Source organism: Artemia sp. Qi Xiang Cuo, chromosome 17 (genome assembly GCF_049724085.1).
Source record: "Artemia sp. Qi Xiang Cuo chromosome 17, ASM4972408v1, whole genome shotgun sequence".
Classification (NCBI taxonomy): domain Eukaryota; kingdom Metazoa; phylum Arthropoda; class Branchiopoda; order Anostraca; family Artemiidae; genus Artemia; species Artemia sp. Qi Xiang Cuo.
The window spans coordinates 34580668-34608215 of NC_142810.1; the positions used below are offsets into that span (position 1 = coordinate 34580668).

A 27548-nucleotide genomic window follows, 5' to 3' on the forward strand; every position below is an offset into this window, starting at 1 on the left:
ATGGATTCCTAAACATTTTGTCGTACAAAACAGCAATTTTTGGCCCATACTGGGCCGAAATACTATCGAGTAAAATTCTGAGAACTTTTTTGCCCTTCTTTTCCCTAGATTTTGAAAAATACATTCTTCTGGGTATTTCAACGAAAGAAAGCCTCTTTCAGTGAAAAAATTGCTTCCCCCTAGGTTTTGAAAAGTACACATTGTCTCCCCCTCTCCTATGTGTTCGTGAATCAACACCCATGCTACCCGTCTACAAACTGGTAATCTGTTGCCAACACATTATTGTTCTTTTTAATTGCCACAAAAGTCACAGAAGTTCGTAGAGCTTTAGATTTACTTCCAAATGAGCACATTTTATTGCCAATTGAGCACAATTATCAATTGTCAAATGAACACAATTGTCAATTGAAATATACCCAAAGTAGTGTAAGCTGTTAATGACAGGGCGAACACTGAAAAAAATGAACTATAACCCTCTAACTAAGGGGGCAAGTGCCTTAAATTCAACACCTAAAGCTTCTTAGACATGTCAAATATAACAATAAGCATTTGATCCTCAATTTATGAAATAATTGCCCTCGTGATAGAGCACACAAGTCCACATAAGAACTTTAAGAGCATGGCAAGAACCAAGAACCTAAAAAGAGAAGTGGTTGTATTTCCCTAGACTAAGGGGGCCATGGAACTAAAACTTCGCACATAAAGTTCGTTAGACCTGAGCAAATCTAAAAATTGAACGCTTTATTTTCCAGAGTTATTCATTTCCGAAACGATTAGTTTTTCCAGTGTCACATGTCATATTCAAAATGCTAATGGCTAAAGTTCATAGACCTTAAACAGTAGTTTCAACTCGTTTAAACAGTTCCTTAAACAGTAGTTTCAGTTTTTAGCCAATTATTTATGCAGGTTTACAAGTAGAATCCAAAAATATAGGGGCTACATCTTTCTATCTCAAAAGATCAAGGACCTGAAATTCAGTAGGTAAAAGTAACTAGAAATACCATATATAGTAGTCAAACTTCGATATTCCAACTCTTTCCATTTCATTTATAATTAGTGTTTGCCTCAGTAACTAAAAATTTGCAGTATTTGAAGTGATTTTGAATTATCCCTTGCACAAGTTCGACGACAGCCTCTTCGATGCAACATCCCTTGTCTTCGATGGCAAAAAAATAAAACAAAAAAGGGCGTTTATGTCCTCCTTTGGGTAAAATACTGCTTCGGATGATTTTTTTTTGCGTCCTAATGCTCGCAATTAAGAAGTTTTAAAATATAGAAAACTAAATTGTATCAGTTCTTATTCAGGATCAGTACAGAATGTTGCAACCAATTGCAATAAGCTATATCGAACGCAGGGATAGTAAATCTAGGATTTTCGCCCCTTCGTCAGTAATATGACGATTTTTTTCATGTCTAACTTTTTTTCAAAGTTTCATATATGAATAAGTAGTTCTCATTAGCATGTACAGAGAAAATTGTTAAGACATGGGCACCTGCAGGAGGGGGAAGTTGACGGGAGGGGGGGAACCAGAAAAATCGCCTACACGAGCTCGTATATCAAGCTGAAAATGTTGCACCGCTTGACTAAACATGACACATCTTTATGAAAAAATTTTATTCTCAGACCTCCCCTGGAAAAATTTCATGTGGGAATCGATGTGTTTGGTGAGCCCAGAGCGCAGGGCCTCTTCTTCCTAAAAATTAAAATCATAAAATTATGAGAAAAATTCAAATGAATTTACTGAAAAATATGTGCATTTTCAGTTTAATATAAATATGCTGATATTTATTCCTTGAAATCTTAATTAATTTTTGTTTTCTTAAATTTATAAGTGAAAACATTTAAAAGAATTTTGTTTCAGTAAAATACAAATTATATTCTGGCTTTTAGAAAGCATAGGGTTTGGAACCGTACTCAGATTAATTTCCGCTCGTTTTGAGTTTGATTTATTTTAATTTCTGTTTGTTTTTGGGTTTCATTTATTTATGATACTGATTTGTGGTAGTTGTATGCTTGGTAGATTATTTTATTCTATTTTTGTTCATTTTTGGTTTAATGGAGTTCTTTACTTTTTTTTGAAAAACTTATTTTGGGCAAAAAGTTTTTTTGATTAATTTCTGTTCGTTTTATATTGACATAGTCTTTTTCAGGGAAAGAAACAGAGGCTCTTCTGAAGTCAAACAACCGTCCCTTCCCTAAAAACCTTTAATACCCCCTGGGCATAACTTACAACCCTTGCCCGTAATCTCCATGGTTTGTTTCAACCCCAAAAGCCTTGTTATATGACATTGAGACTATTTTGAATAGAATGGCTATCTCAAAATCTCTATTAGACGCATTTCGGGACAATATGACGTGTGTGTAGGGGTAAGAGGGTAGCTGCCCTTTGATTACTTTGGCTCTTAAAAAGAGCACTAGAGCGTCTGATTGCTAATCCAATGAGTCCCCTTTGAAGTTTATATGACCAAACTTTCTAAAAAAAAAAACTGTATGTCCCCAGGGCACAACTTACAACCCTTGCCCTGAGGGCTGGGGGGATCTTTTATCCTCAAGGACATATATTCCAGACCTTTATGATAGGATTAACAAAATGACTATATCAAAATTTTAATTGGAAGTGTTTGGGGAAATGATAGGCGTGGAGGGAGACATTTGCCCTCTGATCACTTTCGACTAATAAACAAGGCACTAGTCCTCTCAATTTCCAATTGAATGAGCCCTTTTTGAAGCTTCTACGGCAAAACTTTCTATAAAAACGTTATATGCCCCAAGGGCATAACTTGCAACCTTAGCCCTGAGGGCTGTTGGGAGTTGTCAAACTCGAAAACATAATTTATGGGCCCTTCAACTATGTTCAACAAAATTAATATATCAAAGTGTTGATCGGAAGTGTTTGGGAAAATGATGGGTATGGGGGGGGGCATTCACCCTCCGATCGCTTTTGACTATAAATAAGGGCACTAGCCCTCTCAATTCTCAATTGAATGAGTCCTTTTTGAAGCTTCTACGACAACGCTGGCAAAGACCAAATTACCAGAACTTCCAACTACGTTTAACAAAATGTCTATATCAAAATTTTGATTGAATGTGTTAGGGGAAATGGAAGCTTGAGAGGGACGTTATTTACCCTCCAATCACTTTCAACTATTAAATAGGTCACTAGCGCTTTCAATTTCCAATCGAATCAACCGTTTTTGAAGTTTCTACGATAACGCTTTCTACAAAACCTTATATGCCCCCAGGACATTCTTACAACCCTTGCACTGAGGGCTGTGGGGGGAGTGCCATTCTCAAAGACATAATTTCCAGACTTTTCAACAACGTTGAACAAAATGGCTATCTCAAAATTTTTATTGGAGGTTTTTTGGGGATATGGCTGGCGTGGGACGTGGGTTAGTATTCCTCCAGTAAGTTTTGACTTTTAAAAAGAGCACTAGCCCTTCGAATTTTTTGGATGTTCTATAAAAAAACTCTCCATTAGAATCTTTCATGCCAACTGAGCAAAACTAACAACCTTTGCCCTGAGGGTGTGGGGGAGGAGGGTTGATCATCCTAAGATACATAATATCCAGAACTTTCAACTACGTTGAAATAAATGGCTATATCAAAATTTTGATTGGAGTGTTTGGAGAAATGGTGGGCGTGAGAGGGAGGTTAGTTGCCCTCAAATCAGTTTCGACCAGCCTATTAAAAAGAGCACTAGCTCTTTCAATTTCCAATTGAATGAGTCTTTTTGAAGTTTCTAGGACAACATTTTCTATAAAAAAACCTTATATGCCCCCAGGGCATAGCTTGCAACCTTAACCTAGAGGGCTCTGAGGGGAGTGTCATCCTCAAAGACCTAATTTCAAAACTTTCATCTACGTTGAACAAAATAGCTATCTCAAAATGTTGATTGGATATGTTTGGGGAAATGATGAGCTTGAGAGGGGGGCTAGTTATCCTCAAATCACTTTCGACAATTAAAGAGGGCACTAGCCATTTCAATTTCCAATAAAATGAGCCCTTTCTGAAGTTTTTACGACAACTTTTTCCATAAGAACCTTATATGCCCCCAGGGCATAATTCACAACCCTTGCCCTGAGGGCTGTGTGTGGGGGGGGGGGGGGCTGTCATCCTTGAAGACCTAATTTCCGAAACTTTAAACTACGTTGAAAAAAATGGCTATCTAAAAATTTTGATTCTATGTGTTTGGGGAAAAGGTGGGCGTTAGAGGGGGTTTAGTTGCCCTCCAATCACTTTCGACTATTAAAAAGGGCAGTAGCCCTTTGAATTTACAATAGAGTATGCCCTTTTTCAAGTTCCTATGACAAAACTTTCAATACAAACCTTATTTGCCCCAGGGTTTAACTTATAACCCTTGCCCTGAGGGTTCTGAGGGGGTTATCATCCTCAAAGACCTAATTTCCATAACTTTCAACTACGTTGAACAAAATGGCTATCTCAACATGTTAATTGGATGTGTTTGGATAAATGTTGGGCGCAGAAGGGGTGTTGCCTTCCAATCACTTTTGGCTATCGAAAAGGGCACTAGCCATTTCAATTTCCAGTCGAATGAGCCCCTTTTGAAGTTTCTACGACAACGCTTTCTATGGAAACCTTATATGCCCGCAGAGCATAATTATAAACCTTGCCCTGAGGGCTGTGGGGGGGTTGTCATCCTCAAAGACCTAATTTTAAGAACTTTCAACTACGTTGAACAAAATGGCTATCTCAAAATTTTGATTGGATGTGTTTGGAGAAAAGGTGGGCGTGAGAGGGGGTTAGTTGTCCTCCAATTGCTTTTGACTATTAAAAAGGGCACTAGCCCTTTGAATTCCAATCGAATGAGCCTTTTTTGAAGTTTTTACGACATCACTCTCTATAAAAATCTTACATACCCCCAGGGCATAACTTACAATCCTTGCCCTGAGGGTTGTGGGGGAGTGTCCTCCTTAAAACATAATTTCTATTTGGAAATCAACTACACTGAACAAAATGGCTATCTCAAAATTTTGATTGGATGTGTTTGGGGAAATGGTAGGCGTGGAAGGGGTGTTAGTTGCCTTCCAATCACTTTGGACTATTAAAAACGGCACTAGCCATTAGAATTTCCAATCGAATGAGCCCTTTTCAAAGTTTCTATGACAACTCCTTCGATACGAAGTGCCCTGGTCTACCCCCCCCCCCAAAAAAAAAAATATATTGTGCCAACATCGTTCTTAACTTAGGCAGCGCGTTTGCCCTGCCTATGATTAATCTCATAACAATTTATTATGCATGCAGTGATCATGAAGTATAGTATGAAAATCATGTAATCGTTAGATATTCACAGAATAGCTGGTAATAACGGGGCGTAATTCATAGCAGTAAACAGGATCCTACCTTAATATGACTTAGGGTATTCATGGAATGATGACTGATTCGGCATACTTTTTCAGCAATGTCACCGTAATCAAAACTGTGGCACCGGAAATTCCCGTCGAGACACAGCTTCTTGCAGTCTTCGAAGCTTTCAATATCCTGCAAATAAGAGGTGAAAATGAACACTGATCGTTTATGGATCTGATTTATGGTCATAACTGTTAAAGACTCTTAAGCCCCGTCTTATTGGTGTAATAAGGGTCATAAAAAATTCTAAATAGTACTTATGTATTATACGAGAATCACTTGAGAAGTGAAATTTGGTTAATGCTAGTGAAATAAAACAAAATATGATGAAAATATAATACTTTATTAGCAAAATTGTGAAAACTACAACTTAAATTATGTGCCCAGATCGCAGAAATGTCCTTCAGAATCGTGTTAAAATAAGCTCTGCCTTCTGCCTTTACTGCCGCCTAACCAAACCTCTTATCCTGGAAAAATGTAACTGCCTGTTCTACGGTCCTTGGCAAATCCCAGATCTTAATTTGAACATTCATGGTGAGATACTATATTCTATCACTATGCATAGCAAACTAACCGGTTATTGTTCTATCTGATCTTCGCGATCCAAATTCTTGTATAATATACAAGTACCTTCTAAACTTCAGGAAGTTTATACATAGGTTGAGTAAATATTACCTTGTTTTAGTTCACGTTTGACGATGCCCGTTTTGACCGAGCCTTTTTACCCTTGATGTTCTCTTCATTAAAACACATTCGATGATCAAAATCCTCCTTCCTCCTTCCTGATCAAGAAATCACACCTTCCTCCTTTTCTTAATAATTAATAATTCCAAACCGAATTCTAAAACAAATGAGAACATTTAAAAGTTTTCTGCTCTGGTATTATAAGTGTTAAAACCCTTTTTTACGGTAGGCTCCAAAAATGGAAGAATATTATAAGACGAGCCACTATATTAATTTATAAGGTACAATCCTATTTTTATTTCTGATCATCTCCAAAATTTTTATGAAATTCAGAAACTTTTACTCCATCTGTAAGATCCAGGGACGCCAATTTATGGAAATATAGGCAAGGGGCAAAACGCATTTTCCAAAATCTAGAGGTAGGGTATTTTGCTATTTTTCATTTTATCCAATGAAAACACCAAAAAAGGTATTTTCCGATGCCAATACCATAAAAGGAATTTTTTCAAAATCAAAGAAAGTAATTGCTCTCTCACCTCCCAATCGGCACCCGTGATAGAGTCTGCCTTTAATTCCTAAATTAAGTGTCACATCATTTAGAAATTCATTTCCCAAGTCATCCCGTCGATGTCTATCACCGCTTATAAAAATATACTGATTAGAATATATCATTTGATGCCATTTTTTATGCTCTTTCATAATTCAATAATTGTTTCTGCAGCAAATACCATTTAAAGTCCTTAAAGGACTCAAAGCATTCCATAGTAGCACCCTCTTTAGGCTTTGTGTTTTTTTAGATTTTTTTTCCTTTCATTCCTTCTTTATGGTATTGAGTTTATGAGAATTGTGTTTTCATTTTTGTCGTGCCTCTTCTTGTAATTTGTAATATCAGCTATCTATACAGTGTAAGTAGCTGCATTTTGTCAGTCGGGCATAAAGAGGTCGTATCTCCATAGTTGTCAATTTCCAGACGGGCAAATAAAAATCCTCACAACTTTTTTATTTTCCCCCCGAAAACCATAAGACAAAAACGAATTGATGCATACAATTAATGTATATCAATCTGTTTTTGTTTTACAGTTACCAAAGGGGAAATAAAAACATTGTGAATTTTTTTTCTGCTCTTCTGAAAATTAACAATTATGAAGAGACGACCTTTTGATATCCGACTGACGATTTGCTCTGTTCCCTGCGGCTTTACCAGGCCATGGAAACTTGTGGGGTTCGATGACCTGAACCCCTCAAGTCTCCATGGGATATATTGGGATGGAGGAGGAGCGTGCGTAGCTCTGTTAACCTCAGGCAGCTTAGTACAGCGGTGAGTTATTATTAGTATTAGTAGTAGTAGTAATCGCATATACGAGAAGCTTACGGTATTTCATAGACGTTAGTGGAATTCAAGTATATTGTCAATAGATGATGGTTCTTGCCTTTTTTCAAAGCAAAGGCAACAAAATTACGGTACGCCACTCTTCGCCTTGCTGCTTGAGCAGCATTTGTGTTGTAAAATGTTAGTGTTCACCGTTGGCTATTGTAAAATTTAATGTAAGCAAATAAAGTAGGTTGTACATTTATCCATCAGGGGAGGGGGTAAAATGAAGCAATGTGCCTTAGGAATGAGATAAGACAGTCTCTGCGAGTAGCTACTTACTAAATATCCCGAAAACACAGTTTGATCTCTGTAATCGGAGAAAAACCGGTTTGTCCTTTGCACTCGGTGATAATCAGCTTAACCTGAGCGAGAGAAACTACTTTGTAAGTATATTTTAATAAAATATTTAATATATAGAGTGGTTCGGTTAGGTATTTAACATAATGGATTCTGGGCGGTGCTTTCTATAATTTTCTTCGGTAGTGTCCATGATTGTGTTTATGAAGTATTATATTTTCATCAGATATTGGTATTTTTCACTATGATTAACCTAACTAATTATTATGATGAACCTAACTTCCCTTTTTGAGTGTTTTCGGGATATTTAGCAAGTACCGGGGGTTGTTAACAAAGTAGTTTCCAGACATTTGTTTAAGTTCCCTCCAAATAGTCTCCAAATCTTAAGCATTACCGCTGTAACTTACACCAAAATGAAAAGATCCTTATATCATTTGATTCATTAGTTTTATACTTATCCATTCACCCAGCCAGAATTACAGTAATAATTTAGTACTCTAATAAAATTATGATAGAGTACTGTAGAAAAATTTTCCAATATCTAAATTTGCTGACAAAATAAGAAAACTGGCTATTCATAAGCCATAAACGGTACTTATGTATTATACCAAACACACCTAAGAAATGAAGTTAGGTTAATCCTATTTCCTATTTTTCACTATTCTTTACTATGTGCAAATATATAGCCCAAATTATGTATTTTCAATGCATACCTGCCATCTGTAACCTGTCTTTTTTCCAGTTTTGTTTCGTCATAGTTGATTAAATTTACAGGTACACGGTTTGAGGGGGCTGGGGATAAAGTATAGAGGGTCTGCATTCAAAATGTATTAGCTACAATTATTCTGCATATTATGAAGTAAGAATTGTTTCATTAGGACTTACCTAATTACACTTCTTCGGTGTGCTTGGTATAATACATAAGTACTCCATAAACATGTCAACGTAAAGCTTTACACACTTTTGAATATAAAACAAAAAATTAAAAAATGCAAAGCAAATTTCAAAAGTACAATGGAGTAGGTGGAGACGCTGAATCTCAGCTACCGAATGACAGTGAAATTGAAATCTTAGGTTGAAACAAACCATAGAACCATAAGAAAAGCATACAAAACCCTTGTACTGGGAACAAAGGCTTGAATAACCTTGAACTTATGATCTAGTGATTCAGTATACCGTATTTTATTGAAACAAGATGAACCAGTTTTATTTCTGGTTTGTTTACTACGGAGAAAAACTAAGAACACCGCTAGCTTCATTTTTCCAAATCACCCACGCAATTCAAAGTTGTGTAACAAATCATTCGCCTTTTCTTCCTCTTTTCATAGTTAGCAGGACTGAAAGAATTGGTCAGTCAAAGACATTTAATTTATGAAAAGAAACCCGCTAGTTTTAACTTCATGGTAAATGCGAGATTTGGGTTCTCTATTGTTAGGTTTGTTAAAATTAATTTGTAAATTTAAAATAATACATACTATAATTAACTGAAAAAGTAAGCAATGTTCTGCATATAATGAAGATTCTAGCTCGTCAATTAGCCACAACGCAAGATCGTATACAAACGGCAGGGGAGCTTTAGGGTATGGCAATACCACCCCAGATTTAGAAAAAATGCGCTATTTAGTATATTCTCTAAAAAATCGCAAAAACATAAATGTTCTCCCACACTTTGAAACATATCTTTTTTTGTATTTTCATTAAAAAAGAGTCTTTGCCCCCCCCCCCCTATATTTAGCTAAACTATTCTTTTACTTTCAAATAAAAATTTAAAACTATTTATCAAACGCGACTAAATAATCACTGTGATATTTAAAATCATGAATAAGAATCCAGAATTAGCAAGAGGGGTATACGAGGTGATAAAGAACCAGCAATGACCAAGCCACCCCCCCTCATCAAAAAATTGCATCATTAAGTACAAATATCAAAAAGTCTTCCAGGACACTTTTTGGTCGATTTAAGGGTGAGCCAGACCTTATTCAAATACCCCGAAGTCTTCCAAGACATTTTTGATCGATTTAAGGGAGAAGTATATCTTATTCACATACCCCAGAGTCTTCCAGGACACTTTTGATCCATTTAAGGGGGAGGCATGCCTTATTTAAATACCAAAAAGGCTTCCAGGACACTTTTGATCCATTTAAGGGGGAGGCATGCCTTATTCAAATACCCCAAAGGCTTCCAGGACACTTTTGATCCATTTAAGGGGGAGCCATCCCTTATTCAAATACCCCAAAGTCTTCCAGGACACTTTTTTGGTCGATTTAAGGGTGAGGCAGATCTTATTCAAATACCCCGAAGTCTTCCAGGACATTTTTGATCGATTTAAGGGAGAGGTATATCTTATTCAAATACCCCAGAGTCTTCCAGGACACTTTTGATCCATTTAAGGGGAGGCATGCCTTATTCAAATACCCAAAAGGCTTCCAGGACACTTTTTGATTGATTTAATTGGGAGTAATGGAGAGGCATCCCTTATTCCCAATTTTAAAGGAAAATATATCTGCACTATTTATCACATGTGCAGGTATAGTTCTGCACTAATGGACAAACATTCTAACTTAATTGTGAAATTTTTAAATGCCATACGAGACAGATATGTACATGAGACTGGTGCTAAAAATTATACTTTGATTTTTGCTGTACGAGACATTGCTATACGAGACATGCTCGCAATAAATGCTATACGAGATAGATATGTACATGAAACTGGTGCTAAGAATCATACTTTGATTTTTCTATACGAGACATGCTATACGAGATATTGCTACACGACATGCTCGCAATAAATGCTATAAGAGATAGATATGTACATGAGACTGGTGCTAAGAATAATACTTTGATTTTTCTATACGAGACATGCTATACGAGATATTGCTACACGACATGCTCGCAATAAATGCTATAAGAGATAGATATGTACATGAGACTGGTACTAAGAATCATACTTTGATTTTTCTATACGAGACATGCTATACGAGATATTGCTACACGACATGCTCGCAATAAATGCTATAAGAGATAGATATGTACATGAGACTGGTGCTAAGAATCATACTTTGATTTTTCTATACGAGACATGCTATACGAGATATTGCTACACGACATGCTCGCAATAAATGCTATAAGAGATAGATATGTACATGAGACTGGTACTAATAATCATACTTTGATTTTTCTATACGAGACATGCTATACGAGATATTGCTACACGACATGCTCGCAATAAATGCTATAAGAGATAGATATGTACATGAGACTGGTGCTAAAAATTATACTTTGATTTTTGCTGTACGAGACATTGCTATACGAGACATGCTCGCAATAAATGCTATACGAGATAGATATGTACATGAAACTGGTGCTAAGAATCATACTTTGATTTTTCTATACGAGACATGCTATACGAGATATTGCTACACGACATGCTCGCAATAAATGCTATAAGAGATAGATATGTACATGATACTGGTGCTAAGAATCATACTTTGATTTTTCTATACGAGACATGCTATACGAGATATTGCTACACGACATGCTCGCAATAAATGCTATAAGAGATAGATATGTACATGATACTGGTTCTAAGAATCATACTTTGATTTTTCTATACGAGACATGCTATACGAGATATTGCTACACGACATGCTCGCAATAAATGCTATAAGAGATAGATATGTACATGAGACTGGTTTTAAAAATCAAACTTTGATTTTTGCTAATATTTGACAAAATTGCAAACATTGAGACCATTCTGACCTTAAATTCTTTGTTGCCTTTCAGCCATAGATCTATGAAAACAATTTTCACTTCAAGAGCCAAAATTTTTGGTCTTCGATCTCCAAAGGTTAGTAAAGTCCTGGTCTGTCTATCCCCTTCTCTGTCAGCCACAATAGGCATATTCAATAAGAAAGTAATCAAAACAGTTCGTGGTAACGTACTGCACGTAAAGACCCGTTTGAATAGAAACCGAAACTCTAAACAAGGAAATTCTGTTAAGGCATATCAAAAGATCTACCATTTATCTTGATTTTAAGCAGGTAAATATCTTTAATTTTGCATTTATCCATTAAAATTTAATGGAATGAGAAAATTTGCTTCATTTTAGAAAGAGTGAAAAGGGGGAGCAATTGTGATGAGAACAACACTAGAGCCTACGCAATACAACATGTTGAGGACCGCAGAGCCGAACGTTGGAACATAAAAAACACAAGCTTTTTGTTCTTTTTCATGAGAACGATAATCTTAAAAGACGTTTGTTTGCTTGTTTGTATGCGTTAAGGGAAAATCACATCGATTCACAGGTCATAACACACCGAGACAGAGCTCATCCGAATGGAAATACCTAGTTTCCCTTTCAAACAGTTCGTGGTAACGAACTGTAAGTAAGGAGCGACCCGGCTCAATGGTAACCGAAACTCTACAAAACGGAATTTTGGTACCAATAGGTACATCAAAAGAATCAAATTTTAAATCTAATTTCAAAAATATTAGTTTCATCAAGTTTGACCTTACCCATCAAAAGTTACGGGCCTGAGAAAATTTGGCTGATTTTCTAAAAAAGGGGAAAAGATCCCCTAAAAGTTATAGAAACTGAATGAAATTCACACCATCATATTCATCGTATCAGATAACCCTACTACAGAGGTTTCAAGCTTCTATCTACAAAAATATAGAACTTTGAATTTTTTGGCAGAAGAAAGATGACGGATGCGAGTTTATTTGTTTTTTGTTTTTTTTTCCTCAGGGGTAATTGTATTGACCCAGTTGTCCTAGAATATCGTAGGAGGGCTCAATGGAACGGAAATTAAAAGTTCTAGTTCCCTTTTTAAGTGACCAAAAAAAATGGAGGGCAACTAGGCCCCCTCCCACGCTCATTTTTTTCTCAAAGTCACCCAATTAAAATTTTGAGATAGCCATTGTGTTTAGCATAGTCGAAAATCTAATAAATCTGTCTTTTACGATGACTTAATCCCCCACAGTTCCCAGGGGAAGGGCTGCAAGTTATGAACTTTGCCCATTGCTTACATATTGTATTGGTTATTGGGAAGTATACAGACATTTTCAGGAAGAATTTTTTTTCTGGTGGGGGGGGGAGGGGGGCTGGAGGAGGGGCTACTCGCAATAATCTTTCCGTGGAGGATGTTTCTTTGGGGTAAGGGAAATTTATATGAAGGGGGCGCCGGATTTCCAAGCATTATTTAAGAAACGATCAGAAATTAAATTTAAAAAAAAACAAGTACTTTCAACTGAAAGTAAGAAGCAACATTAGAACTTAAAATGAACAGAAATTATTACGTATATGAGGGGGTTCTCCCCCAAGTTTATACTTCGCTCTTTACGCTACAGTTTTTTTAGTGCTTTCAAAAGAGCTATCTATTCAAATTAAACGGCCTTTGTGATTCAGGGGTTTGTGAATTAAAATTTTTTTAACTTTTAACCTAAAGAGCGTGGTATTGACTAAGGGGAGAACCGTAATAACATATACGTAATAAAAAAAACAATAAAAAAAAACAAGCGATACGGCTCAATAGTAAGCGAAACTTTTAAAAACGGAACTTTGATGTCAATAAATGTATCAAAAGAATGGGCTAATAATGCTGATTCTAAATATATAAATTTTATTTAGTTTAGTATTACTCATCAAAGGCTACGAGCCCCAAAAAATTTAATTGATTTTTTAAAGAGGGGCCCCTACAAGTGAAAAATTTTTAATAAAATCACACTGTCAGATTCAGCGTCTCAGAAAACCCTTTTTCATTGGTTTCAAGCTCATATCGATAAAAAACTGTAACTTTGTATTTTTAGCCAGAAGAAAAATATACGAATATAGAAGTTCGTTACGTAAGTTAATTTGTAAATTACGTCAGAACCAAATTTAAAGACAGCCATTAAGCAAAAGCAAAGTGAAATTTTAATGCAAATTTTGTTTACTTATTCAATGACGGTGAGCCAAAATAAAAGCTGCATTAACTAAAAAACGATCAGAAATTAAATAAAAAAAACAAGTTTTTTAAACTGAAAGTAAGGAGCGACATTAAAACTTAAAACGAACAGAAATTATTCCGTATATGAAAGGGCCTGTCCCCTCCTCAACTCCTCACTCTTTACGCTAAAGTTTTTTATTGTTTTAAAAAATAAAGTTGTGAGACAGAGTCAAACTTTAGCGTAAAGAGCGAGGCGTTGAGGAGGGGACAGCCCCTTTCATATACGGAATAATTTCTGTTCGTTTTAAGTTTTAATGTCGCTCCTTACTTTCAGTTTAAAAAACTTGTTTTTTTTATTTAATCAAGTAACAAAAGCGATCAAGGCACCGCAGGGTGCTGGTTTCTACCATTTGACATTATCAAACTAGAATTAAGACATGAAGAAGACCGAACTGGAATTGAGTGTAAATTCTGGGACAGAAAATTGGGTTATCCCAAAACCATCGGATATTAAAGATTAGTATAGAATGTGTGTGTGTAGGAGGGCATATCGAAAATATATTGAATATATATTCAAATATACTTTGATCGTCCAGATTCCTACTGGTTCCATCCTCGAGAACGACTATAGTACACTGTTTTTGCAATTGCCTCAGAAGTATGAAACTACCAGATACACCTTTAAGCACAGATACACCTCAAATATATTGGTTTTTGGCATTCAAAATTTAGTTAAAAATATTGAACAAAAATTTTTTATTTGATTTTCTTAATCTTAGTTTTGATGTTTAACTTTCAACAAACTACTTTGATAATGCGTTACTTTTTATAAACACTGAGTAGTCTAAAGGCATTATATGTTTTGTTTTTTGATAACCAAGCTCATAACTGTCGATATTTTAAAAAAATATCCATCCAACGCTCCGGCTTCGTTCAATGGAACTGACTGCTGGGAGTTCATAGCTTAGTTTTTGTAAGTAGGCTATTGTTCTGTGTATTTTTTTGTAATTAACTTATTTTTTTCTTTTTTTTATACTTTTACTTTACTTGAAATAGCTTTTCCATTGCCCTTAAAAAAATGTTTGTCTCTAAGCATCATTAAATTAAAAAAAAAAAAAAAACAAGATTTTTCAACTGAAAGTAAGGAGGAACATTAAGACTTAAAACGAACAGAAACTATTACGTGTATGAGTGGGGTTGCCCCCTCTTCAGTACCTCAATCTACACGCTAGAGTTTTTCGGCACTTTAAAAAAAGTTACGTATTGTTCTAATTAAACGAACCTTGTGTTTCAGGAGCCGTTCTTAAAGAATCGGGACAAAATTTAAAGAGCGAGGCATTGATGAGGGAGCCACCCCTCTCATATACCTAATAATTTCTCCTTACTTACAGTTCTTTTCCACAAACTGTTTGATTACCCAACAAAATCCAAACAGAGATCATTGAAATATTGATCTTTTTTCTGCGTTACCAAAAGTATTGTATTCATAAATCTGTACAGTTTCATGAAATGTAATTAAACAAATAGAAAAGGTTTTCCAACTAAATTAAGGAGCAAGTTTAAAACTTAAAACAAATTGAAATTACTTTATATAGAAGGGGAACTGCCCCCTTAAGTTTTGAAACCCTTAAGTTTGCTTTGAAAAGTTTTTTTTTTTTCAATTGCAAATTTTCTTTAAAAATTTGGACAAAAGCCAAACATCACAGCAAAGAGTAAGGAGCTAAGGAGGAGACAGACTTTTGATCTTTTACATAACTAAGGCCATCGAAAACTGTACAAAGGAATTTTCTTATCAAAAAATATATTAAATTCATTTGTTGAAACATATTGAAATACGTCACATATTCGTAAATAGACGAGGAAAAACATTACCGTTTAAATTTATTGAAAACTAAGTTCCTAGTCGTATTTGCCACCCCAAATAAGTTTCCTGGTGGGGCTGATGATGGCCTGCCTTGCCTTTTCCACCTCTGCGCTGGTAAAAAATGGGAATGTAATATTTTAGCTGTATAGAGAAACTTTTTAATTAATTCCTAATTACCCCAACCTCTTTCAACATTTATCTGAAGCATCACGAAGAGTAAACAGTGCGTCCATTAAAATGTACTTTGTTAGGAATCTACCCTATCCCCACCTAAACAATGACTCACTGCCCCTCCCCCCCCCCCTTCTACCATATTCACCAAAAAGCATAGATCTACGTTCAACATAAGCTCGTTTTCATGCCTACTCATGTCCTTTCTCCCCTTTCAGACAGTTTTTTTTACCTTATATTAACAAATCATATATTAAGATTTTTTTTTTCTATTGTAAAAAACGTTACGTTGGTAAATGATGCTTATTCTCATCAGCACACTGAATAAAATAACATAGAGAGATTCAAAAATACCTCAAAAACCGCGTCAACCGTCTTCAATATTCTTCCTTCCTTTTTGACAAAATCGCAAAGCTTAACATTGTCATCAACACAATTGGACTCCATGTAGAAACTACCATTGGAGGCGGAAAAGCCTCCACGAAACGTAACTGAATGACGATCATTATCGCTTAACAGGCAGGATTCGGTAGATGCCTCCCACGTCGCTGACCTGAGAAGTTCAAACACCTTAACAATGGCTTTGAATATATTTCGCGGACTCAAACTAATCTAATGATTTTCTAGGTGGAACTCAGCTTCACAGTTTTACGTTTAATTATATTAAAATGCATTAAAAGATAACAATGGAATTTGCCGTTCACTTCTAATCTTTTATCGGTGGGAGGGGGGAGGGGAAGTCCCTCTAATTGGTATCTTGGGAGTGTCTCTTGTCGCAAGCCCTTTCAAAGTTGACAACCATGATAAAACCAAGTGTAACAAGAGCAGCACACCTAAAACTTCTGCGCATACCTTTGAATAGGCCTCTTTTCCAACAAATTTTGACTAGTGCTACACCTAAGGCCGTAATTCCCAAAGTGGGGTGCACGCCCCATCGATGGGTCACAGCAAAAGGATTATATGATAGTATTAGGACAGGTAAACTAGAGTTTGACCCCAAACAAATTGCAATAGAAATGATCTTTACACCATGCTGTAGCGAAAAAAAAAATCTGAACAACATATCCAAAGTTGCACATTCTTGGTCGATGCAAAACTTTTTTTTTTTTTTTTTTGCTTTTAATGTCAATTCCTTCAGTTGTTTCTAGAAAAAAAGTGAACTGTCGATAAATGCTCGTTTTTCTGTATATGAAGTACCGTCCCGATGTAAAATGAAGAGCAAAGCCCGAAAATGAAAGCAAATTTGATGTACAATGTACCAGAAAAAGTTTCATAATCATCAATATGTGATTTTACCCTTTTCATGGTTGTGACCTCTTTTTTGCCATACTATCAAAAGGCAACTATTCTGACATAAAACGATGAGCTGAGCTCAAAAATCAAATTAACCTGATGTAGTGTCTACTAGGATACCCGTTTCATATTCATCAATAAGCACTTTTTTATTTTCATTTGAAATGTTTCTTTTATCACTTATTGTCCACCAATTCGTCGATTATTGGTAAAAACAAATTGCAACAGAAATGATTTTTACACCACGTTGTAGAGAAAAAAAGCTGAACAACATATCCAAAGTTGGATATTCTAAGTCGACGCAAAACTAGTTTTTTTTTGCGTACCGTATCACTTTTCTCACTTTCCTAAGAAAAAAATTAAGTTCTGGTAATTGTTCATTTTTCTTGAACTAAATTATTATTCCGATGTAAAAAGACGAGATGAAGCGAAAATGGAGTCAAATTTGGTGTACGGTATATAAAAAAATTTCATAATCATCAATATTTTTACGCTTCTCGTCGTCGTGACCCCCGTTTTCTTAAAAAGACCAACTTTCGCTGGCTAAATTGTCGGTTTTAAGATCTAATAATTAGTTAGCCTGAATCTGATCGTCACTGGCTCTATCACCTGATGGGTCGGCCTAAAAAAAGTGATTGCAAGATGTTTATTAAAACATGAAAAATATTAGAAAAGGGAAATCATCTATGAAACTAGTTTTCAGCGGCCGACATTTAAAATCAATCTTAGATTAAACTATTATATACGCACTGACTAGTCTTCACAACTGATAAAATTGTCGAATCAACTTCATGAACTTTTGAAAGACAGAATCAAACCCCGACTAGTATTCACAACTTATTCTTTTGATTCAGATATCTAAGCTTCGAAGTTCTTCTCATCGTTATAGCTTTCAATTCTTGGAAAGTTGGAACATACTGTCTTTTTGCACGTTTTACACGCTGCAATACAAGCTATACCGTTTTTAAAGAAGTTAAATCTCGTTGACCTACATGCCAGTTGACAGGAGCGCTTCATTATTTTCAGAAGCAGGCGAGGGGCTAGTAGGACGTCAACAGTCAATGGATACAAGAAGTCATCTTTATTTTTCCATCCCCATTTCCCGGCTTTAAATTCAAAATCTGGAACTCTACTCAATGCCTGAACTTAGTAGAAAACCCTGTATCTGTGGAATTTAGCCGCAACAGGCGTTGGTGGTAACTGTTCTAGATGGACGAACGTGCTAGCAGTAGTCACATTATTTGTAAAAACTTCCCTGCGGAGATCATTCAGATTTCCTCCTTTTGATGAGCCATATATCATGAGCAGAGCGTCTTCTCTAGCAACCCTTACTTCCTCCTTTGAAGATGACTTCAGCTTGAAAACTGCAGCTGATGTACGAAAAGGGGCATCTGCCATTAGCTTCTTCAGAGCAAGGCCTTTTCCCACACCGTGAATCCGTGAAGTAGAGCCACAGCATAAGATGGCGTGAGCAAAAAGAATCAGATGGCTTGTCTCTTGGTCCAGCTTCTCTTTCAATTTGTGAATATCCCATATTCGGGGAGCTTTGTTTGACTTTGGCGCATGTGCAAAGAATAGTTTCTTGCTTGAAAGGTCATCACGATAACACAATATAACCAAAAGATTAGTATCATCTCCTTTGACGGTAGTGTTATAAAACCTGGCTTTTTTTTTCTTGCAGGACAAGAAATCATCCTTTTTTACCTTCAGCTGCATATCTGATGTGAAGAAGATCTCACGGACGATTATAAGATTTATTTTTGTCTGGGCCATATCCTTTATGGTAGCTTCGCCATCGTAGCCGTTGGACACAATAGTGGCAGATGGATACTTTTTGTTCACGTAAGTAGCATAATGGTGAATGATTTTGGAGTATTGTTCATTTTTGGACCATGGAATTCTGTGCAGAAGAGGTCCACTGTCGATGGTATATCGAATGCCTTTTGGGAGGGGAGTAAAGCGCTCCTCAAGATTGTGAGCCTGTGCTATAGCCTTGGCAAACTCTGGCTTGTTCGGAGACCAGAGCATGCAAGAACTGTCAAAAAGTGATGCCAGGTAGGAACACAGTTCGTGTTGAAAGTACTCAGATTCCGTGAGATTAATCCTCTTTGCTAGCGTGATAAACCTCTGAAAAAGGAGAGTAGAGTCCAGTCTTTTGCAATCTCCTCCTGGATTCTGCTTTGTAGTAATTTGAACTACCTGTTGTTTTCGTCGAAACACAAAATCAGCGACCAGCTTTCCAGACATGAAGTCAATGATTTTTAGGCATAAATCTCTAGCAGAATCAACGTTGGCAAATTCGTAGGCTGTCAGACCGTTTGTGATGTTTCTTAGTTGAATATCCCCATTAAATGGTGATCATTTTTCAAGGAAATCGATAACGATCTAGGTGTCTTTACAGTGTCGTAGCCACCTCGACTCGGATGTTTCCTTATGTTGTTCACTAGTTCCATAGAAAACCTGTGACATACCCGTCCATCAAAAGATTTAATGCAGAACAGACTGGTCGAGACAAAACCCATAAAGACCTTTGAACCTCTGTCATACCACTTCCATCGGTAAGGCCACCAACAGTTTTGAGACAACGCATGAGCTCCTGCACAATGACAAGATCTGTGGACAGCCCAGCCCAGAATCTATCAGAACGTCTGAACATATGCGTCCGATTATGGAAGGCTTGATAAACGGCAGGATGGGTTTCTCGGAGCTTGACCATACGCTGGATGTAAAACTGGCAGGATTTTGTGTAATTGTTGTGCCCAGATGCCGCCAGACTAGGTAGTATGTCAGAGATGGATTTTAAGTGGAGATCCCATGACCCTGATCTTTCGGCTCTTAAGAAATTTTGCAGTATGGATACCCTGTTGGAGTATTGGAACAACAGTTTCGAGGTTCTATACTGGAGCAGTTCCAGGCTCTTCCTATTGAAGAATCCCACTGTTTTTTTCCAGGGAAGGGTTTCCTTCTATATCCGCAACGGCCGCTTCTTTGTTCATAAGCTTTGTGTACAGGTTTCTGAGTTCCAATATTTCTTCAAGCTGCAGAATTGATTCAGCAACACTGGAACTTTCTTCGAGAAAGACCTCGGAAAGCAGAATAGCTTACAGCTTTATCCGAGAAATCACTTGAACAAAGCGTGGGACGAAACGTTGATATAATCTATTGCATACGAAGGTAATGAAAGAGGTGCAGCTGCCTTCTGTGCGTTAACTCGTCTTCTAAACGATCCAACCGTAATTTACTAGCCCACTTTTTTTTTGTATCAACAATTGACGAATTGGGGGACAATAAGTGCTAAAAGAAACATGTCAAATGCAAATAAAAAGTGCATATTGATGAATATGAAACGGGTTTTCTAGTAGACATTATACCAGGTTAATTTGATTTTTGGGCTCAGCTCATCATTTTATGTCAGAATAGTTGCCTTCTGATAGTATGGATTATCAAGAGGTCACAACGATTCGAACGGTAAAATCATGTGTTGATGATTATGAAACTTTTTTCTGGTACATTTTACATCAAATTTGTTTTCATTTTCCAGCTCAGCTCTTCATTTTACATCAGGTACTTCATATACAGAAAAACCGAAAAGCCAAAAAAAAAACTAGTTTTGCGTCGACCTAGATTGTGCAACTTTGGATATGCTGTTGAGCTTTTTTTTTTCTCTACAACATGGCATAAAAATCATTTCTATTGCAGTTTGTTTGGGGTCGATCCATATTTTGGCTAGTTTTCCTGTACTCTATTGCAACAACGTCCTGTGAAAGCACTGGATCGCTGGGCCCCAGCCCCTCATTACACTTCCTGGCTGAAGGACCACGAAACGGAGATCAACAACGCCGGTAGAGTCTGTAAAGTCCAATTCCATATTCTTTAACTATTCTATTGCAACATTGTCATGCGTTGCATAAAAGGTGTTTTACATAGACAATTTTTTTTGTTTCATTAACATAAAAAAAAAATGCCTAGAGGGCGACCTGAGAAAAAAAATATCCAGTTCATGTACCAAACCCCATTGGGCTTTTAAGTGACCTTAAGGTGAATAGACGTAAGATTTTGAACAACAAAATATAAATATCACGAGGGGGATCATGATTTTAGAAAAGCCTATGGGAGTATGGGCCGAAATCAGTTGGGAACCACTCACTTAAGGCTAAAGTCCTAATAACTTCAGCGTGCCGTTATGCGTGAAGCAGAAGAAATTGAAAAACAAATGATCTGTTTGCAAGGTTTGAGGAGTCAAACTGAATGGAAATTGAATGATTGAAAACAATTAGAGTAGAGAAATAATCGTTGGAATTCGAATTGTATTTGTAAATATGTGCGAGAAAAAGGAATGAGAGAGAGTTGAGGAGGGAGTTTGAGTTTTGGAGTGGAGATAGATAGCCAAGAATAAATCTGTCAATGAGTGAGAACAGCGTTGCCAGTCAGGTTAAGACATAGGCATAGCAGCAGAAATATATCTTATATTTCACTATATCTTTTGAATGTTATTATCACTGTGCAGTAAAAGAATTTATCCCTATTCGAACTTTTATTTATCGCCATGGAAAGGCAGTGTGGTCTTCGAAATTACCTAATGTATCATTTTGCATCAAATTTCCGCTGCCATTTGTTTACTTGTTCTATTATTCATGTGAAAATGTATGATCTGTTAAAATTCTTGTCAAATACCTCTTTGCAGTACAGTATTCCAAGTTAAAAAAAAAAAATACCAGCTGAAAAAGAGAACTCTTAATAGGTAGACCCGGAGATTTTAGGAGGGGTTAACTTCATTACAGACAGTTGCACACAAAAAAGGGGATTGCTAGTCTTCAAAATTCCTTGCCATTTTTGTATGATTAAGGTTTAATCTCGGGTAAAACTTCTTTAACTCTTGAAGGAAATTAGGTTTTTGTTTACACAATTTTTGTCCCTTTTTCGACACTATAATTTTACCTCATATTTTGTTAGTTTTGATTTTTTGGTACAACTATAAAATACGGGTAAAATGGCATACTTGATGTATCTTGGAAAGAACACCATTATTATCTGTCAAAGATGGTAAGCTTTTTATGTTTATTTTATCAACGTTTTTCATAAGTCATTGAAAGGTTCACATTTTTCCTCAAAGAAAAATGTGTTTTCTTCACATTTTTTATGTGAGGTATTGTTGAGATTATAATTTACTATAAATACGATTTGCATCATCATCATCATTTACTTGTACTTGTAGCAGGTCTGGGCATTTTCAGCCTAAATTGGCATCTGAAATTCAGATATTTCGTTGAAATCATTTTCAAAATTGTATTAATATAACTGCTTGATTTTAAGATTATCACCATTAACACCATTAACATTATAAAAATTTTCCTTGACGAAGATTTAACCTAAGTTTTAAATTTTGATATTGGCACCTTTATTAATACGATGCGAGGTAAAGATACCAAACATTTCCTATAAATATTATTTAGATTTACTTATCCTGGAAGAATTCAATAGAGTTATTAATCAAATGCATACTCATGAATGATTGACAATCGGACGTGTATGCCTGGTCAATGGGCGTAAAATTAAGGATCAGCGCTGCTAGTGTTCAGTTATGATACCATATTTGCACCATAAATATCATGACTAAATATATATAAACAAAATTTTATCTTATGACACTAGAGACGGATATTAAATCGAAGCGGAATTATTCTAAATTTGAGGGGTTATTCCGAAAGCAACCCCCATTTATTCACGCTACAATTAACAATACAATCAACACTGTCAAAGTTTATTTGTCTTTTTTTGTCAAGATGCTTCAAAAAGCGTGTGCAACCGTTTAAGGAATAAACACCGAGCCTCGTCGATAGTAACTGAACTGTAAAAAATTAATTCCAAAAAGAACTATCCAGCTTCATCAAGTAATATATCGCCTATACTGATACCAAGCACCTTAGTTCGTTGAGTGAAAATTTACCTTTTAGAAGTTAGTAGTGCACGGGACTTGCATAATTTAAGAAAAATACGGTAGGGGAGGGCCCTCACAAGGGTCTCAATCTTGATGAAAAACATGCCTTTAAACTTCACACTTCGTAAAACCATTCTAAGATGGTTTCAGCTCTCTATCTAAAATCTCTTATTTTTCTCGATATATTTCAACTAAAAGTTAGGAGCAACATTAAAACTGAAAACGAACAAAATTTATTCCGTATTCGTTACAAAAGGTATAGAGGAAAACGTTTAAAATGTGTATTCATTCCAGTAAAGCACATATTGCAGTAAACCGTTGGCGGGGTGATAAACAGAGTTTATGGCTCAAGGATTGCGATCTGACACGTATGCTGGATTTTTTTTAGGCGGGGTAAAGGGGGGGGGGGAAGCAGGTGCCCAAAATTTTGAGAAACTTAGGATTAGGGAGACCGAGCCCCCTTCCCTGGTTAGGTCTCTAAATAAGATATGTGATTCTGCAAGAACTTTTATATGATTCTACTAGATTCTACAAGATCGGCGTCAATAGAGATAGGAGAGGGGCGGTCAGAGGGAAGCATGTGCCTTTTTGCGGTATTTTCATTGAAAATACCTTTTTATGGTATTTTTATTGAGAAAACGAAATATTAGCCCCTCTTTGGACTTAAAAACCACATTTGACCCCCCCCCCCCAATTTTCGTAAAGTTTTACGTAGCTGTATACAGTATTCAGAAATACAATCGATAGGCCTACTTATCCATTATTTTTCTACCTGAAGAAACATGTCTAGAGTCATGTTTCTCACGGCCAAGTAAATACTTCTAGAGAGAAGGAGGCAGTTTTTAAAGTCGGTCTGGACTTGCTTTGAACTAAAAGAAAAACTACCGAATATTTCGCCTTAACCATACGAATCCTGTTTTTCTTTTTCCGGTACTTACGTATTATAGTGACTATACCCAGAAAGTGAAGTTAAGTTAATCATATGAAATATACCAAAATATAATGAAAATATGAAACTTTAGCAACAAAATTATGGAAACTACAACAGAGAATTATGGAAGGCAGGCCGCTTAGAACACATTATGTTAAATACCTAACCTAACCTAACCAACTCTATATATTAAATTTTTAATTGAAATATAATTGCATCGCAGTTTATCTCATTCAGGCTAAGCTAATTATTTACGAGTACACACAGAGAAACCGGTTTTACAACAGATCAAGGATAACAGTGTGGTCGCTATAATATGTAAGTACCTAAATTCCTACCAGAGGTTTCGATTCATGGACATAAGGAGGGGGGCCAAGACTACTTTCTTATAAGGGAGGGGGGCAATTTTACTGTTTTTCCAAATGAAAATACAAAAAAGACCAGTTTTCAATCAAAATACAAAAAAAAAAAAAAATTTTCAAAATATAGGGGAGGGGAAAATTTCACCCTCAAATGACGCTAATGATTCTTACACGTGGCTGTACCTCTTCAATGTAATTGGTTGATGATTGATTAATAGATTGATCCCACCTTGTTAATACAATACGTCATTGATGGATTATTAGTGGTATTCAATCAGAAAAGTTAACATGATTAGACCTAAATGTCTACCTGCTGATATTTGTAATACCTTCCAAACTGCAAATTTATTCAGGTTGGGTAACCCATTAACCCTTTTACCTTTTATTATTATCAGGCTCTAAAGCATGTTTAACTTCGTAGATATGACTTATCTAATTCAGGCCAGTAAGGTTGTCAAAACTGGAACAGTGACTGAATTTTTCTCCATTATCGAAAAAGATGTGTTTCAGAGAGTTTATTTCTTAAAGAAATAATAAAATTGAATTATAATAAAACAATGATAGAACATGTAATATTATAATAATAATGAAATTGAAATTAAAGAAAAATAGAGTTTATTTCTGCCGAACTTGTAGACCCTAACATGCGTGCATGCTGGATCTTATTTCGTGGTGCCAATAATCCAAGGGTGGGTCACAAAGTCAAGCATGCCACCCCCAATCGGGGACGTGCGGAAGGGGTAGGCATCGGGGTCAGCAAAAATAAACGTTCAAATGAGGATCAATCCATTTATTTAGACAGTGAAAAAACAGGTACAAAAGTCCAGATATTTCGATCACATATACAGCGACCGTCATCAGTAGAAATAGTAAAATAATAAAATTGAAACTAGCATATTTATAGACAACAAAATAAATAACTTTTCGGGTCATTCACAAAAAAAATGAACTTTTTTTCAATTTTTCAGAATTCTTTTTTCAGAACGATTGAATTTTTTTCAGAGATTAAATTTTTTTTTCAGAAAGAGTTCAATGACAAATTTCATTCAAAGTCTTGATGTAAATTTCCTTAATCTTGCCCAAATGTCATACAAATTTCCAATGAAGGTGGCAAAGCCTTCCGTGTCTTCTAATTAAAGTGTGGTCTAAGAAAAGGATACCTAATTTAAGGTGTTCCGTCGAAAATACATCGCAGTCAGCATCCTTGAAATCCCAAATTTTTTAAAATTTCTAGGCACTATTTATTCAATTCTTCCTAAAACAAAGTTTTTTATTATCATTGGCCCCTCCCCCAAACAATTCCTGCATGTGTGCGTCTAATGCACGAATTATATTAAAAAAAAACGAACTTAGAAACAATATGAAGAACCGCCATGGACTAAAAATTTGGGATACGGGCCAAAAGCCCACCCCCCTTCTTCGTGTAAGAGTGTAACCAAGACAATTCTATAATCGTAGAAGAAGAAATAAAAAGAAGTTGTATATTAAACAATCGGTCAAACCTGCATATGAACTGGGCCTCATTAAGGCACGACTCAAAACACAATTCCTTTGTTGCGGTTTTCCGACGTGTGCTCACAAATGTATCATGAAGTTTATGATCAGTAACAAGCTCAAAACCCCATGCTCGCTCACCACAAAGAGTTGTTGCATTTTTTACACATACCTTTTCCAGGTAGACGGTATATACAGGGAATTCAGAACTTCGGAGTTTACCTAAAATACAAAAAAATTAATATGTATGAAACTCTTCGCAGCTGAACGAGGGGATTTGCACTTCAAAAATCATGTACATCATGTGGCAAAGACCACAGGCTTCGGAAGTGTGCCCATCGCGCACAAGAAGTGGCATAGCAAAGCATGCCTTGGGAGTTAAGCGGAGTGTGCTACATGTGATAGAAAAAGCGGCATTCCGAGATATATACCAGGCAGTAGAGGAAAAGCAACCCCTTGGAGCTGCACCAAATATTCAATTAGTAGGCCTATACGAAAGTGATAAGAGAGTATACTTTGGCACTTTGGAACTTGGATACAATAGGAGTCAGACAAAGTAAAAATTTTCAAAAAGATTAAATTTTAATATACCGAAGTTTCGATCTCAATTAAATGTCTCAATCTTTCTGGATCCAATTAAAAAAAAAAAAAAAAAAAAAAAAAAAAAAAAAAAAAAAATTCTGAAAGTTGACAGACCATTAGTTTGTAAACCTTTCTCAGTAATTATACAGTCGGGGCTAGTTTAAATGTGGTGAAAATGATTTAAGGAATATACAATTTCCCTTTTTGTATAAAAAAATGGTAGTCTTGTACTAAACGGACTCTTTTATATATGGCAATGCATACCAGTCACGAAATAGACAGAGACGCGTGATGAAAAGAGGTTGACAATGCCTTCTGGGATATAAACAAAGGCAAGAACTGTATTTAAATTGCTCTTTTTTGGGGTTTAAGGGGGGGGGTACCTAGGTTAGGTCAGGTTACGTATTTAATATATGGTATGTTTTGCCCCCACCCCTCCCCCCCCTAATGTACAAATATATAGCCCAAATTTGTTTCTAAACTATTATATATTCATTCTATTTTATTTGATTTGTATTAACCAAACTAGCACTCCTTTAGTACAAGGGTACCAAAAAATTCTTATAAGATACGGTACTCCTCCTAACGCAATATAAAACTAAAAAATCAGAAAATGAATAAACAGAAGTGCTGTCTTATTTAGGGCTTTTATGATTATGGAAAAATTATTCATTTGAGTGAGATCATATCTATGAATACATTCGAAAAACATATATACTTCTCGATTTTGCTGTGAAACAATAGATGGTATTGGCTTTATTTTCTGATTAGATCTTGCGTTCCCTCTTTAATCAGTTTGTCGCTCTTTGAGCTGAACTTTGATTAAATAAAAAAACAAGTTTTTTAAACTGAAAGCAAGGAGCGACATTAAAACTTAAAAAGAACAGAAATTATTCCGTATATGAAAGGGGATGTCCCCTCCTCAGCGCCTCGCTCTTTACGCTAAAGTTTTTCATTGTTTAAAAAAAAATAGAGTCGTGAGAAAGTCAAACTTTATCGTAAAGAGCGAGGCGCTGAGGAGGGGACAGCCCCTTTCATATACAGAATAATTTCTGTTCGTTTTAATTTTTAATGTCGCTCCTTACTTTCAATTTAAAAAACTTGTTTTTTTTATTTAATTTCTGATCGTTTTTTAAATGATGCTGGGAAATCTGGCATCATGGATAATACTCTTCCTCATGAAAAATTCCTCTATGGAAATGTCCTCCCACGTAAAACCCTCCCCCAGCCCACCCCCCCCCTACCAAAAAAAATCACCCCGG

At 36.0% G+C, this 27548-nt stretch overlaps 1 protein-coding gene across 1 annotated transcript in view; it reads right to left on the reverse strand.

Annotated features, from left to right (window-relative positions):
* The window catches only part of LOC148942135 (uncharacterized), a 55378-nt gene that overhangs the window by 12990 nt on the left and 14840 nt on the right, over positions 1 to 27548 (reverse strand). Inside the window, exons 2-4 of the mRNA XM_089103240.1 lie at positions 25713 to 25926; positions 16041 to 16239; positions 5366 to 5503 (exon numbers count right to left, since the gene is read on the reverse strand). Of these exons, the coding sequence (XP_088959366.1) occupies positions 5366 to 5503; positions 16041 to 16239; positions 25713 to 25926 (551 nt within the window). The remainder of the gene's footprint in view (positions 1 to 5365; positions 5504 to 16040; positions 16240 to 25712; positions 25927 to 27548) is intronic.